The following is a 17,208-nucleotide window of genomic DNA, read 5'->3' on the forward strand; positions in this document are numbered from 1 at the left end:
ATGCAAAACCCTAATTGGGGAGATAGATTGGCTGCCCACCATTCAGCCCCATCCTTTTGTGCAGGTTTCTCACTCCTATGTGCAAATTTCAGCCATCAGCCTTTGTTCAATGGCTACCCAGCCTTCACAACTGCGGCCATGTCATCATCAACCTGTCCATTGCTACTTGGCAATTGCTCTTGCTGTTGGCGACTGCATCAAATGCCCCAAACAGCTTGTGTTTGCAGATGCAGCTGGCCACCTTGCTGATTTCTTCCTGCGTGGGCATCAGATTGTTGCTGTTTTTGACAGTTTCAAGCTTGTACTGCATTTGAAACACCTGCTATAGCTGTCATCCTGCTGTGTACAGCTCGTGTGCAGTTTTCAGCCTCTAATCAGTGGTACACGGCTGCATTTACCAGTTTGCAGCCTCCGGATTGTTGCGTTTTGGTGATCGACCTGCTGCCACATCTTTGTAGTCTTGGTAGGCCTTTGGGTAGTTGATGTGGATTTTTTGTTTAATGCCCTGGTTGCTTTGGGGTGGGATGCCTTGGTAAAAAATGATAGTCTTTTTTTGGTTTCAGTTTTGGGCTTGAGAGTGGGTGTTTATTAGAGATTGTCATCCCTTGGACATACATTCATCAGATAGGCTGTGTACATATGTATTTCTTGTCAGACAAGCATTCAAGAGCAGTCTTGTGTAGTGAAGCAAGCAGGATATCCACTTGGCAGATTTTTGTGCAGTCGCAACAGGGAGGACACGTGGCAACGACAACCGATCTGCGTTATTTTTAGCATTTATTTTTGGGCTATTTACTTTGACTAGCCTCCACACACTTTCATATACTCTAATCACATGTTTCTAGATTGCTAATCGTAGAGATTGTTGCATATACTTTGAGGTTCACAACCCGTCCTACCTTTTCTATATCAATCTTGTCAACATTCACTTATATCAATCTTGTCAACATTCACTTATAAAGGTGAACAAGACAAAGATATGAGAGAAGATTTAACATGTTCAACATTCATATATATCACAATTTACAATCCAACTTCCAAACAATGTCAAGTGTCAAGGTTAAAACGTTAATTATACATAATATTAATTATTGCCAATTTACTTGTGAAGGCTTAGGGGATAGAGCAGTTCTCTCAAGAAGCTGGAGATTGCAATGGCAAAATACTCAATGCTCCAGCTAGGTAGTTGTGAGCTTGTTTCTCTTATTGGTGTAAAAGAGAGCCCATGTGATCTAGTTTTCCTCTCAGTAGGCCTTGAATTACAATCTTGCGAGAGGATACGAATGACAATACGTTTCTTTTTAAATGTAAGAGATTGAGGTTAAGTAATTGACAATGTCTAATAGATAAGTCACAAACTCAACAATTAAGTGGGCAATAGATTATAGAAGCTGTTACTTAGGTTACATAATGCATTAGATTATCAAGATTCAAAATATAAAAGTTACCAATGATATATCAAAGTAGAAGCATAATTGCTATATTTTTCCTACCAAGAAATAGATTGAAGTTGTCTCTCTTAAAGCTTAGCTTATGGGTCGGCCAAAATGAAGAGAATGATTGCGGAAGTACCAACAAATCATTCTCTACTCTCTCATTATATCTATATCATCCCCAGTGAGGTATCTCATGTACTCCATGCAATCCTTCTCTAACTCCTCGATAGTGTACAACTTGTTGCGCCTAAGGGGATGCAAGATATGTGCGACAACATGGATTGCTTTATGGAAACAATCCCATTGTGCATTTCACATTGCACAAATCTCATCAACCCTTCAGAGTGAATGATGATGAATCATAGATAAAATAAGTTAAAAAATTCTAAGTAGGATAATGATCAATCATCAAGAAGTCGGTAACACTAAATAATTACGTGTGTAAAAGTTAAACAAGAACTTACTTGTCTCGAGGCAAAAAGTTGTTGCAAAGCAAGACCTCGTTAATTTTATCCATATACTCATATATAAGACACAAAGTATTCCCTTCCATATCAGTAGTGCGCAACAGTGTAAATAGGATAGACTTTTCACCAATGTATCTGTCTCAATGCACCAACTCTCATTTAAAATATTGTGCCTAAAAGCAAGAGCCTTTGGAGAGACTCTCTCACTCCATGTGAGCCATTGCTAGTATGCAATGATCCATATCAAATTTGGACGGACTTGCATCAACCTCTCTAATACAATAAACAAATAAGCAAATCTAGTGGTAGAGGGCTTAATAGCTCAATTGTGCTATTGGCTCGAAATATGCTTGTGATAGATGGCCTCTTTTTCACAAATCTTACCATGGTTGTTGCTGTCTTGAAAATGTCATCTACCTAAGATATTTGTTCAACATCTTCAATAAGCAAGTCAAGGTAATGGGATGGAGTCCATACTATCCTAGGAAACTCCTCCTCAAGCATATGTATATAGACTGACAATTGCTTCCATTATTTGTCACCACTTACACCACATTTTGGACTTTTACATTCGTGATGACCTATCGCATATGCTCCCAAATGAAAGCTTCTATGATGGAGTCTATACTATGCTAAGAAACTCCTTCTCAAGCATATGTCTCATAGACACACGATTACTTTCATTATTTGTTACCACTTACACCACATTTTGGACTTCTACATCCATGATGACCTATCACATGTGCTTCCAAATGAAAGCTTCTATGATGGTAAGACCTGAGGCAGAGGCATCGATGCCTAAATGAACACGGTGCCTTTGCATGAAGACACCAAACCATTGTAAACATTCTTTCGGCACATATCCGACCATCCATCACATAATATTGTGCATTCATATTTCTCCCATGTCTCTTTCAAGGGCTTCAGTTGAGCATCTATGGATGCTTTCTCCTTTCGAAGCTCGGTGTGCGTAATGCATCCACAGATGGGCCTTTCCACTCACACCCTATGCTCTTATTGCTCTGGTTGTTTTTTTCCATTGATGTGTAGTGGCCGTATTGAAAGGGATAGCACATCGAATTTAGCGTGTGAGTTTCCTAGCTGCCTTCACAATTGCTTGCCTCTAAAGTCCTACATGGACACTTGCACCATGCAAGGGGCCCTTTTGCCCACTACCACTGGAAGATGGCAACGAGGTCCTTTTTGCACGTGGACTCGATATGGATATGGATGCAGTTCTTTTTGATGGGCCACTAGCACCTCCAATTTGGTTAGCGCCACTAGGTCCACTAGCCTCTCCTTATTCCCCTCGTGCTTCATTAGCTTGATGTGGAGTTGGATGAGAGGATTCATCCTCTTCTAGCTCAATACCCATACGCTTTCGGCACCAAAGATGGAGACTTACTGTTACTTCTGTCAGCACATATATGCAAGGCCGGATGTCTTTGTTGGGAACGCATGCCACGTGGTCTTTCATGTGCGTTACACTCCCCGATTTCTCCAATCCACAATGGTTGCACTACCACTTCTTTGATTTGTCAGAGCCCTCATACCCCTTGGTTGGAGTGAAAAGCCTCCAATATGGATCCGGCGCCATGATTAGGTAATGGGAAATTGGAATTTGGAAAGAGGATAAGTAATAAGAACTTAGAAGAAGAGGAGGAGGAGGAGGAGGAGGAGGAGGAGAAGACTCGAAAGCTGGAGTGCAGGAAGGTCGAGATGAACGCGCTGAAGTATGCTATGTGAAAATGCGAAAGGAAGGCTGTTTTCTGTCTAGACAACCTGCTGCCCGTTTTGGACCGCAGGATGTCGAAACACCGTTTCATTGTTTTTGTTTCGGTCTGAAATTGCCGGTCTATTAAGGGCAGCCCTGAAACATGGTTTCGGGGTACTATGGGGGGGAATCATCGCAGGTGCCACGTGGCACAACAGGAGCAGTTGGCCAGTTTTTGTGCAGTTGGCTGCATTTAATGCAGCCGGCCTGCATTATTTTTAGCATTTCTTTTTGGGCTATTTATTCTGATCAGCCTCCGCACACTTTAATATACTCTGATCACAAGTTTTCAGATTGCTGATCGTGGAGACTGCTGCATATTCCTCGAGGTTCACAGCCCATGAGATCTTTGAGGTGGAGACATGCAAACATACACTTTGTGCCCATGTACATATTTGCTTCCTTATTCAAAATCCTTCATTGCAGATTTTCTGTGTTCTATTGTCTCTTTCTCTCTCTCTTCTCTCTCTGTTCACTTAGTCTTGGTCATATGCTTTTGCATTGCTTCACTTTAACAGTGTTGAGCCTAAAATGCATTACAAATTGACCCCAAAATATGTAAATTGCCAATAATTTTATTAATGGGGGAGTAGTCCTAGAGAGTTTTTGTGTCCCACATGCAAAACCCTAAATTGGGATGATCCTTTTGCATCTATAAATAGACAGGCTACCCACCATTTAGCCCCATCCTACATGTAGATTTCAGCCATTATCTTGTACTTAGTGGCTGTCCAGCCTTCCACGATTGCTGCCATGCCATCATCGGCCTGTCCATTACTGCCTGGTGGCTGCTCCTGCTGCTGGCAACTGCATCAAATGCCCCAAAGAGCTTGCATTCGCAGCTCCAGCTAGCCTCCCTGTTGATTTCCTCTTGTGTGGACATGAGACTGCTGCCATTTTTGACAGTCCAGCCCGTATTGCATCCGACACACCTCCTCCAGCTGTTGCCCTGCTGTTTACAGCTCCTGTGGGCAGGTTTCAGCTTTCGATTGGCTATACAATGCTGTGTTCACCAGTTTGCAGCCACCAAATTGTTGCGCTTTGGTGACCAGTGTGCTGCCATACACTTTCCACACTCCTACAGCTTTAATTGGTGGTTATAGCGCGCAGGATCTGTATTTGGTGGACATCGTTACTCACCAGTTTGCCCTCCAGGATTCCATACACTCTTACATTCATTTACTCTTCTCTCTTTGTTTGTGTTTGTGTTTTTGCATTTTGAGTTTGAGTTTTGAGTTTTGTGTTTAGGGTTTGTGTTTGTTGCATAATTGTCTGAGTTATTGTGTTTTAGTCGTGTTCGTACATTGTGTGTTTTCTTAGTGCAAACCCTAGCATATGTTTGCATAACTCCCATCAATCAATCTGATTTGGCATTTTGTGAGTTTGGCTTTCCCATGCATATTTGTAGTTTAGGTTTTTTGTTTGACAAAATACTAAAAGTAGAACACTTGCAGGGATGTTCAAGCCAGCAGCATCCTTCTTGATGACAAGTTTGAGGTTAGGTTGGGTAGCCTGACAGAAGCCTGTGTTGCTGTTGGAGAATCACATCATGGAGTTTTTTCCCGCATACTGCGTAGACAACAGTAAGTGTTGAAGTTTCCTTTTTGAATGTGTTCCTCTATGGCTAGCATTTATTTTCTTGAAGGCCTCATTGTTTTTGTGTTTGACTTCTTCAGCATGATCTAATGTTTTTCTCACCACAAAGTGGATTTATTGATTGATTTTTTGGGTAGCTTTGTTCTGTTTGCAAGGACTGTTTATAAGCTAGATAGTTCATTGAGTTTAACTTCTCTACAAGAATTCCCTGGCATGTTCTCTAAAGAAGCTACAAAAGACGGTTAAATGCATCATTTTTTATCAGCTGGTTACATTAAACATCTATGAGTCAGACAAATCTGAGTAGTATCATCTTATAGTTGTATCAGTGTAACAAGGCTTGTCCTTATTTGCTTGATTGTGAGCTTTTCTGTTGGTAACTATACACACTTGATCAAAGCAAGGCGTTCTAAAGTTTGAAGTGAAGACAGCAGCAACTGGATCCCCATTGGTAGGTGCTTGAGGCTGTGGAGCAGTGGTGATGGCTGGGCAGGGCCGCCATGTGGTGGTGTTGATCAGGCCAGCTTCAAGGTTGGACCGTTTTCTGTTTGGCCAGTTTGCTGATTACAGGTCGGCTAGTTCACTTGGGCTTAGTGGTTATGTGTGACAGCATTAGTGGCATACATCATCATATTTTGATGGCTATTCTCACATCCTACTGCCATGTGTCCTCCCCTTGTTTATTAATACACAATTGCTGGTTGTTTGGGCTTCCTCTTGTCGTGTTGTTTCAGTCATTTCATCCTCAAGTTATTTGCACTGCTATTGGATTCTGTAAGAAGGCCGGGCTGTTCCATCTGTTATCAGAGCCTGTCTCAAAATTTTCCCCAAGCTGCTGTCAAAGCTGTATGAGTTGTATTCATGGCTCTTTGCTGTGTTCTTGCCTGCTGTAGGCTGTGCTTTTGCTGCTGTAATTGCTAGTAACCAGCCCAAAAGTCTTCATTGTTGCTGTTAAACTTGTAAATTAGAGTCTGACGCTGCTCAGGGGATTTGATCCTTTTGTATTGTTCATAGAGGGTTTTTAGAGGTTCAGAAGTGAACAAAAAACTTGTTTCTTGCTGGTACATGGAATAACCCAGTCCTTTCCTGCACTAGAAATAGTAGATAATAAGCAGGGTTTGTTAGTGTCACCTTATAATCAGCCGAGAGGTGTTCTTGGCTGCTGCTAGACTTTGGTGCTGGGGGTTCATGCTGTTTGTATTATTCATAGAGGGTTGTTGGAAGCCTAGAAGGAAATGCAAAATTTGTTTTTTGCAGTTGCTGACTCCAAATGGCACCACATAAGGAACTTGCAATCATGGTAGTCAATTACAATATGTGGGATGTGTTCTGTACATGTACTAAGTATGGAACATACACAGTTTGGAGAACAAAATATAGGTTTTCAACTAATTGTCAAGAAGACCTAATAAATTAATCATTACTAGGAACATACATTCTACTCTTCTTGAAGAAGTGATAGATGAAGTGAAGGTATGGGTAGGGGTAGAGATAGAAAGTAAAGAGGTGAATGCTTAAGAGATGGAGAAGGTGAGTAGTGGCAAATGCATGAGAAGTTTTGTTTAGAAGGTGGCTTAAAGTGCCCAAACACTCTAAAATTAGTCTGGATCTAATATAAATTGTACTAGTATAATTGTGTTGTACAGATTGTTCTATATAGTTCCATGTGCACATGAAATGAAACTATGTTATGAATCGAAGATGGCATACTCCACCTCTAATGAATGGCCAAGGAGTCTCAAAAGCCTTGTTGCCTTGATGGGGCAATGCTTGCAGATTATTTTGGTAGCCATGCAGGTAGAATCGGCCACAATTAACTCACCTCCAATGGTGGTGCTTATTTTGGAGATTAGCAATAGAATATGTCTGCACTTTCAAACATCTAGTAGCCTTGAACCATAAACCTTCATGATCTCAAGTCATGTACCATGATCTCAATATTGTTCAAAAACGTCAGTGGATGTGAGGGCCCCACTTAGGAGATAAAGACTAAAGATGTTGAAGAGTTTGCATTAAACAAGGTGTTGATTAGCAAAAGAATATGTCTGCAATTTCAAACATTTAGTAGCCTTGAACCATAAACCTTCATGGTTTCGAGTCATGTACCATGATCTCAATATTGTTCAAAATGTCAGTGGATGTGAGGGCCCCACTTAGGAGATGAAGACTAAAGATGTTGAAGAGTCTGATTAGCAACAGAATATGCCTGCAATTTCAAACATCTAGTAGCCTTGAACCATAAACCTTCATGGTCTCAAGTCATGTACCATGATCTCAATATTGTTCAAAACGTTAGTGGATGTGAGGGCCCCACTTAGGAGATGAAGACTAAAGATGTTGAAGAGTTTGCATTAAACAGGGTGTTGGTCTAGGTCAATTAGATTTGACTAGTTGAATGTTCGACTAATTGGGACTTTTCTACAAGCTTATTTCCAAAGTTCCACCCACTTTTGAGCTGTATCCTCTTAGCCTTGAAGTTGAGCCATCTTGAGAGATGACTAGTATTTGTGTCCATAAATCATCAGATATTTTGTTAGCACTTTTTGTGAAAGTTTTTAGGTGTGTTTGGGAAATTGTGGCAAATTTTACTTTTTTTTTTTGGGGGGGGGGGGGGGGACTGGAGTGTGTATTGGAAAATTTTAATTAAATGTTAGGAGTATTTTCGATGTGTTCCTCACAAAAGTAGGACTCTTTTGGCAGTCATCCCTTACTTCTGTTCCAATTCATTTTTCTTTGTTAGAACCAAAAATACTAGAATAGTGCTTGAGAGCTGACTATTGAAGAGTTTTTGGTGTTCAAAAGTGATTTTGATTCACATTGTATGTTAGCATAGATAATGCATATCACCTATGGCCTGGTTGGGCCAAAACAAATGGTTATTACAATTGACAAGATGCCATGGTCAAAGAAGTATTTCTCCTGGTTGTTTGATTTGCATTATACGATAGATGCTTTGGAATTAACTTGTCATTTGAGGCTCCACTCTACCCCTTGGTCGAACACTTTCTTGGAATCCTTGTTTCTTAAAGTTATAACCTTCTCTTCCACTTGCTAAAATGATCTCCAACTCCTTGTGCACCAATGTGAAGAAAAATCTATATTAGTCAAAGTTCATCTTCCACGGCTTCCACAAGTGTATCTAAATTGCATTTATGTGTGTACATATTGCTTGCCTTAGACTTGAGCACTGTATGTAATAGTGAGATCTACTAGTACTTTACTGAATCCTAAGGTTGTTTGGGCGAGCCAGAAATACTATTTTCCTTTGATGCGAAGGATTCCCCATCTCCAACTATCAATCAATGTGCATCTCCTTTAATGTGTCTATGGCTTAAATAATTCATCATTATATGTAGACCATGCCATGAATTTATGTGCCTTAGTTGATGCCATCACACGACGAGTCTACAAACCATATTTATTTGCTTAACGAGACTAGAATGGAAAAATAGATCATTGTACCTCAGGCTTTACAAAGTCTTCAAGAGGGGCTGGGAGCAATACACACAACTTGCTCCTATACTTCTAGCCATTCAAAGTCTTCAAGAGCAATTGATATTAGGTGTAAGCAACTCTCAAAGTTTGAAAATATTAGCGTGTCAATGAGAAAGGGTCTTTTGCTACAAGAGCATGTAAAGAAGCCAATCAAAATGTCCATTTGCTTTCCATGAACCAAGTGCATCAAATGAAAGTCCATTCGCTTTCAATGAGCTGAGTGCTTGAAGATTCAATAAAAGAAAGCAAGAGACATTTACAAAACCCATTCTTTTCTTAAGACTAGATTGCCTTTTTAAATGGATCAAGCAGTGACACAGTCATAGCCCTTATGTACATGATCTAACCATTGCCGCAAACGCCAACGTCCTTCTGATCATTCGAACATTTAATAAGGAACTCATAGCCTTTGCAACCAACAAGAAAACGGTGTGTGAACGGGCATCCCTATCTCACCCATGGCTGATCTTGTATCTTGGGCCTCTATATTCTTTGAACTAGCCTAGCTATGTGCTAAACAAAACAAAGCCAATGATCCGACTATGTCTCTGAAAAATCCCATGTGTAACATGATGCCCTTTATGACCCAATCCACTCTATCATAAACCTTTTCAAAGTTGAGCAGGAGTGCAGGGAGATTGTCCCTCAAAGATCAGTCTAGAACCATGGACTTCTTGCATGTGAAAATAGTATATACTCCTCTCCTATCCAAAACCTATTTAAGTGAATAAGGTTAGGCATTAAAGTTGCAAAAATGCCACCAACTGCCCTAGCAAGGATCCTGTAGTACGTGTTCCTAACAAGGTAGGTTGATCTTGATTCTCCACTAAATCATCTTGTAGGAAGTTTCTAATGAAGATAATTGATCTTGATTCTCCACTAAATAATCTCCTTCCCTCCCCACTTCCTTTTCTGCTCCCCCCTTCTTTTAGGCAGTTTCTAGAAAGGTGACGAATCACCAATCTTCCCTCTCCCATCAACCTTCCTCTCCCCTTCCCATCCACTGTTTTGATTTAAGGTCAGTGACAGCCAGTTCAGTCTGTAACCTTTCTGAGTACATTGATAGGAAAGTTCTCAAAAGTAAAGGCATGGCAAGGCCCTGAAAATGTCAAGTATTTTTTGGCCAAACATTCTTTAGTTTTTTGGCCAAATATGGTATACTGAAAACCATGCAAGGAGCCATTTTAGCTTTAGAGGGAAATTTCAGCTTACTGATGGTGGTAAATGCATCACTTAAGTAGGATTGGCAGCTGGATGGACTGCTGGGATCTCCATGTCTTGATTCTCTACACCAATTTGTTTGATCAACTGCAGAAATGCAGTCTGATTGGTTGGAAGATCTAACGAGAAGAATTAGAATGGTGTTTGCTTTGTTTGTAATCAGTCCCAACATCTTTAGAACTATGATTCACATCTCTTACATACAGTATTAAATGTAGGTTAAGCTGTGGGATTTTATTTGATGGCTGTCCTAGCTGTTGCTTCATCTCTTTTCTAAATAAAACCCTTGTCCATTGAGTGTGGGCTAGGATAATCAAATGTGGCACTGCAAATTTGATGTTTGGAACATTTACAAATGTATAAGGTTTGATCTTCTTTGGGTTTTGATGTGAAGGACATATTAGTTGCTTGCTCATTTTGCTTTTAGACAGGACAAAGAGATAATGTGGCTGAAACATGCAAAAGTAGGACCATCTGAATCTCAGAGCAAAGTGGTTGTATTCCAAATGGCGCTACAAGCTTGCTCTTTGGAACATTTACAAGTGTATAAGGATGTGTTAGTTGCTTTAATCATCTCTCTTATACAAATGGCGAGTAGATATTGTGGCTAAAACATGCAAAAGGACCTCTTGAATCTCAGAGCAACATGGTCGTATTCCAAACCCTTTCCACCAAATGTAGGCCATGCCAGTCAAGAGTGGTGCTGCAACATGCAAACTTGATCTTCTGAAAGAAAACTCTCCTAGGACTTCCATTTTAGAGTAGGAGTTGACAGATGTAAATTTAGCTGACTCCCAAATTAATATGATAGCCACATCAGTAGCTGGCGCCATTGAAGTTGAAACTCCAACTGGTTTCACATTATTGGATAGGTTTTGGAATGGGATTTTGGCTGTGGACTGATAATACATGGTTGGAGTCAATACAAATTGAACGATTCATCAGATTTGGGAGAGTATTTAGAGGAAGGTGTTACAGCCTTGGAGGTATTTCATTTGGCATCAGATGTACTCATTGATTGACACAAGTGTTGTAGGTTTTGGGCTTGAACATCTCTCTTGGTTTTGAGACTCTGATGTGGCTGTCCCATTTAAACAGGATTGAAGCAAAACCATCAAGCAACACCCCACTATCTGTTAACCATATTTTTTTGGGCATCAGACATACTTATCAATTGGCACAAATCTCGTGGGTTTTGGGCTTGGATGTCCCTCGTGAGACCCTGATGTGATACTTGGTCTGTTCTCTGTAAGTAGAATTGAAGCAAAACCATCTAGCAGCACACCACTATCTGTTAACCATGGATACCAGCACAGGGATGCATTTTATGGCCGAGAATCACTCAGGCTGAGCTTGTTGCCAGCAAGCATGCAATGAGAAACATAGGCCAATTGAAGCAAAACACAAACAAGCTGATGAAATTGTGTGCAGTGGCTTTGAAGATCATGACTTGCTGAGACTAGGACACTCATGCTGATTGCCCCATCTTGATTACTGCTCACTCCAACTAGGGTGGTTCATCATGTATAATGCAAGGGCTTTACTGCCAATAAATTTGAAAAAGGTTCAACTCCTATTTGCACATTCGTTTTACAGTCACCAAAAAGAGGTATTGTGAGAAAGAGAAGAAGATTTCCTGTGTGTCTTACTTACCTCCCAACCAAATATACCCTCTTCCCACCTTCTAATTGGGTCTGTAGGGCCTGTTTTCATGGTGCACCCAACCGGATTTCCCAAATAGACAAGTCTTGCCCAATTTAGCAAGAAATTTGAGGGTATCCTCCGAGCTTCGGACCTTTGCACTTCTTGCCCTTGTCCGAGACACACTAATTAATGGCCGTCTTGGTCTACTTGCCCGGCCGAAGGTTATTATGTTTGACATTCTCTCCCCCTTTCAAAAATCATTGTCCTCAATGATTAGTGATGGGAAGTGTCGTCGAATCAAAGTTTCTGATTCCCATGTAGCATTAGTAACTGGTAGACCCTTCTAGGCAACTAGATACTCGTGGAGAGTATGATTACGCAACTGTTTCTCTCTCCAATCTAGTAGCTTGTCTGGTCCATGGTCAACAACTGAATCCTGTTCCTGCAAAGGTACCATACCATCAATTAGATTATCATCACGTGAGATATACTTTCTTAATTTGCTAACATGAAACATTGGATGAACACGGCATCTAGGAGGAAGTTCCAATCGGTAAGCTACATCACTTTGCTTTTGAATAATTTTCCACGGTCCATAATATCTTGGAGATAACTTTGGATATTTGCTAGTTGATATACTAGACGACTTGGCTGGTACTTGGAGAAAAGCTCTCTCTCCTAATTCAAAGATCCTACTTGACCTTTTCCTATCTGCAAAATGCTTAGCTCTATCAACAGCTTGCTGTAACTTGGGTTGAGCAATTTTAATATTAGTCTGTATGTCAGTAAGAAGTTCTGTCGCAGCTGTGGGCATTTCTCATCTGACCTTATTGTACTAGGAAAACTTGGATTCATTCCATAATTTATTTCAAAAGGAGGCAAATTTGTCGCCTTATGACGTCTGTTGTTATACGCAAATTCTAACAAAGACAAATGCGTATCCCAATCTGTTTGTTTATCAGATACATATGCTCTCAGCATGTCTTTTAGTATCCGATTGACTCTTTCTGTTTGACCATTTGTTTCTAGGTGATCACCACTTGACATGTTTAAAGACACTTTTAAACGACCAAAGACATGACACAAAAAATGACCAGTAAACCTGACATTCCTATCAGACACAATGGATGTAGGTAGACCATGCAACCTAAACACATGATCAATAAACAAATCTGCGACTTGTGGAGCTTCCACACTTTCGCGAGTGGCTATAAAATGAGTCATTTTACTGAAGTGATCCACTATCACTAGGATAGTGTCTTTTTGTCTCTGGGTTCTAGGTAAGCCGATAATGAAATCCATGGAAATACTTTTCTAATTAGATTGTGGAATTTGTAATGGCATTAGTAGACTTGGTGGCTTCATCCTTTTTGCTTTATTAACTTGACATTGAAAGCATTGTTGGACATATTGGCAGACATCCTCGGTCAACTTTGGCCACCAAAATGTCCTTCTAACAAGCTGTATGGTCTTATCAATACTAGGATGTCCTGCACAAGGCACATCATGGTTATCAAATAAAACTTTCTTTCGTAGTTCCCGTGCACTAGGAACACAGATCTTGCCTTTTCATTTAAGAAACCCATTCTCATTTGAAAAGTTCTTAAATGAACTTGCCTTATCAGAAATAACAGTAGGTAATGAAGCAGAAGTATTCGGTCCATCTCTAATCAAAGAGTCTTGTTCTATGGCCGCATAAATTTTTGCCATATAAGAGTTCTCCAACTGTGCTTTCTTTATTTCTTAAAGCAGAGCTTTCTAAAATTGTAAAGCTCATTTGATACATTATATGAGATAATGCATCAGCAACAACATTATCCTTACTCTTCTTGTGTAGAATTTCCACATGAAATTCTTGCATCATTTCAGCCTATCGAGCTTGGCGCCCTCGAAGATCTGGTTGACTACAAAAATAATTAAGGGTATGGTGATCTGTATAAACTTTAAAATTTGCACCATATAAATAGTGCCGCCAAACTTTAAGGCAATGAACAATAGCATAAAGCTCTTGTTCATGCACTGGCCAATTTTGTTGGCTTGGGGAAAGCTTCTTGCTTTCAAAAGCTATAGGCCTGCCTTCTTGGCTAAGGACTGCACCTATCACAATGCTACTTGCATTTGTTTCTAAAACAAATGGTTTCTTAGGATCAACTATCTTGAGAACAAGGGCAGTAGAAACTGCTTGTTTCATAGCCTCAAAACTTTCTTGTGGCACTGATGTCCACACATAGGGCACCATATCTTGCAATAACTTTCTTGGCTAAGGACTGCACCTATCACGATGCTACTTGCATTTGTTTCTAAAACAAATGGTTTCTTAGGATCAACTATCTTGAGAACAGGGGCAGTAGAAACTGCTTGTTTCATAGCCTCAAAACTTTCTTGTGGCACTGATGTCCACACATAGGGCACCATATCTTGCAATAAATATGTCATAGGAGCAGCTTTATACGAGTATGCGTACATAGATCTCCTATAGAATCCTAACAATCCCAAAAAGGAAACTTCTTGCCCTTGTCTGGGACACACTAATTAATGGCCGTCTTGGGCTACTTGCCCGGCCAAAGGCTATTATGTCTGACATTCTCTTCCCCTTTCAAAAATCATTGTCCTCAATGATTAGTGATGGGAAGTGTCGTCAAATCAGAGTTTTTGATTCCCATGAAGCATTAGTAATTGGTAGACCCTTCCAGGCAACTAGATACTCATGGAGAGTACGATTACGCAACCGTTTCTCTCTCGGATCTAGTATCTTGTCTGGTCCATGGTCAACAACTGAATCCTGTTCTTGCAAAGGTACCATACCATCAATCAGAGTTGCGCAGCAGAAGCGTGGTGGGCCCATAACCCACAGTTCCCAGGATTGAAACCTGGCTCTGATACCAAATGTGAGGAAGAGAAGAAGATTTCTTGTCTGTCTTACTCACCTCCCAACCAAATATACCCTCTTCCCACCTTCTAATCGGGTCTCTAGGGCCTGTTTTCATGGTGCACCTGACCGGTGTTCCCAAATAGACAAGTCCTGTCCAATTTAGCAAGAAATCTGAGGGTATCCCCCGAGCTTCGGACCTTGGTACTTCTTGCCCTTGTCCGGGACACACTAATTAATGGCCGTATTGGGCTACTTGCCCAGCCGAAGGTTATTATGTCTGATAGGTATTCTAATTGATTTGCAGGTGCTGATGTGCTATTCCACTAGAGCATGACGAGAGATGGCCAATAACTATCCCTCACTCCTTGGAAATACGGCTTTGCATGATCTTTCGCATGCACTCACTGAACAAACCCCGGAAAGCCAAGTTGATTGGTAGTTAGGTGCTTTGAACTTTGATGCTCAAGATTTTCCATTTCAGTTAAACAGGTTTTGTCCAGGAGTGGGTGTACAGTGCTTTCACATTCAAGGGCACTGCAGTCCCAGCTTGATGCCGGAGGATCTCACTGTACTACTGGTCAAATTGGAGAAGTCCTGTGACTCGGGATTGGGAGCTGGAGCTTGGAGAGGGCACATTACAGGGAGACAGGGAGCTTCTTTGGACATCTTTTGTCTTTTTTGTTGCAGAGGTTAACTTATACTTTAGAGGCTAGTTTTTCTTCTTCTTCTTCTTCTTCTTTGGATCTTGCTTTCCTGAGAGGAGGCAAAGCAAATTCGCACTCAATTTCTTGGATCATGGTTCTAAGGTGGTGAACTGTACACGTGTGACTTTTACTTCCTAAATTTCTTTTTTGAACCAGTTCTAAGTTCTGTTGCTACTGATAAACAATTCATGCAAACAATTCATGCATTGTTCATGCAGTTTTTGCGATTGTCTTCAAGTTTTAGCATTTCAGCTTCCATTGAATTGTGTCTTCCTACCAAGACAAGTGTATCTAACTGCAATAGTTGTCTGTTTGACCAGGACATCGGAACATAGTGAAGCAGGTGCTGCTGCTCCAACATGTGCCTATGACGTGTACTGCTTTGGAAAAGTTTTATTGGAACTTGTTTCTGGAAAGCTAGGATTAAGTGGCTCTACAGATCCTTCTTCAGATTCGTGGCTTGAATGGGCCCTAACATTCATCAATGTATATGATAAAGAGTCACTTAGCAAGATCATGGATCCAAATCTGATTGTTGATGAAGATCTCATGGAGGAGGTCTGGGCAATGGCCATAGTGGCTAAATCCTGTCTTAATCCAAAGCCTTCCAAGCGACCACTAATGAGGTATATATTGAAAGCATTGGAGAATCCTCTCAAGGTTGTGAGAGAGGATACGTCAAACGGCTCTGCAAGGTCACGAACGTCTTCGCATGGTTCATGGAATGCTGCTTTATTTGGCAGCTGGAGGCATAGCTCATCAGAAACAGTTGTTATTCCTGGTTCACTGAGAGAGGAATACCTTCAAAAGACCAACTCCAAACAGCCTACAAACGGGGGATCACAAGGGAGTGGCCAAGGCGAAGTCTCCCAGAGAAGACCAGGATCAAGCGAGATCTTCCCTGAACCAGTGGATGAATCTGTATTACAGGCGCCTACAAACACCAATTCCGACAAACAGGATGGATAGTTAACACATTCTTTCTTCAATAAAGAATTGGCGGGCTCCCCATTTGAGGGCCTGCTCCCCCCAATCAGCTTGCACTGGAGAGACTGGTTGTCAGCTCTCATTTTTTTCTTGGAAGAGTGTTTCATGGGCTATGGGCTCATGGCTCTTTCAATGCCTTGTCTCGGCCAATTTGAGCTGCCTGGAAAGGGGCTTTCAAGCGGCTTCTTTTCAGCTGTCATATTTTTTTCTCCTGGAAGAGTCTTATGGGTCTCAGGGAAGAGTGCCTTTTGGGTCTCATGGCTTCTTTCCGAAGGCTGTGTGCTGTTTACCATGTCTCGAGCAATTTCACCTGCCAGTGAAAGAGGGTGTGAGTAGGGAGTGCTAAGCTACATCATTGAAAGGACAGGATTTTTTCAAATGCCTCTTTGTAAAGATACCTGGAAAGTGGAAACGGTCTTCTGCTTATGCACAAGTGAAACATCTGATGTAAAGAAGTAGCATTCTGCTCTCTTCAAACAAGCAATAGTTTGGGGATGGGGTCCAAATCCAAGATATATTCATGTGCGAGGAACACAGCTTTTGTATCTGAGTACTGTAAAGAAATTGTCATCCAGAAATCTTCACTTGTTTCTTCTAGAAAGGTATTAAGCTCAGCGCAAAGTTTCTTGTAAAGACCCGACAGGGAATTTTTGTGGGTTCGTGTATGGGGTTTTCTGGGTAAGATTTACATCTAACATTGATTGAAGAGCTAGTTGATTTCCTGTATTCTCAGAGGTGTTATCATGATTTTATGTGCATGTCATCCGCAAGGTAATAATTGTGCCTAGAGGTCTGTCTGTCTAGGCTTTCTACAATAAGCCACATAATAAAAGGGTACTAATCACTTCAATGTATTATCATTCGTATTTATCTAAATTTTAGAATATATATTCTTTTCTCACTATCTATATCTATATCTATACTACTGTATTATCTATATCTATCTATTCTAAATTATTTAAGCTATAAGTTGGGAATACAGCACCATTGAGCACCTGTTCCAGTCAAAATT

The 17,208-nt window shown here is 40.8% G+C and overlaps 1 protein-coding gene across 1 annotated transcript in view; it reads left to right on the forward strand.

The window, feature by feature from the left end:
- Positions 1-16,930, forward strand: part of LOC148035207 (Leucine-rich repeat protein kinase family protein) — a 35,433-nt gene extending 18,503 nt beyond the window's left edge. Inside the window, exons 2-3 of the mRNA XM_087680170.1 lie at positions 5,132-5,260; positions 15,530-16,930. Coding sequence (XP_087536296.1) covers positions 5,132-5,260; positions 15,530-16,178 — 778 coding nt within the window. The 3' untranslated portion in view covers positions 16,179-16,930. The remainder of the gene's footprint in view (positions 1-5,131; positions 5,261-15,529) is intronic.
- The last annotated feature ends 278 nt before the right edge of the window (positions 16,931-17,208 follow it).

This window comes from Lygodium microphyllum, chromosome 6 (genome assembly GCF_053477565.2).
Source record: "Lygodium microphyllum isolate KBCC chromosome 6, Lygodium_microphyllum_v1.1.10, whole genome shotgun sequence".
Classification (NCBI taxonomy): Eukaryota; Viridiplantae; Streptophyta; class Polypodiopsida; order Schizaeales; family Lygodiaceae; genus Lygodium; species Lygodium microphyllum.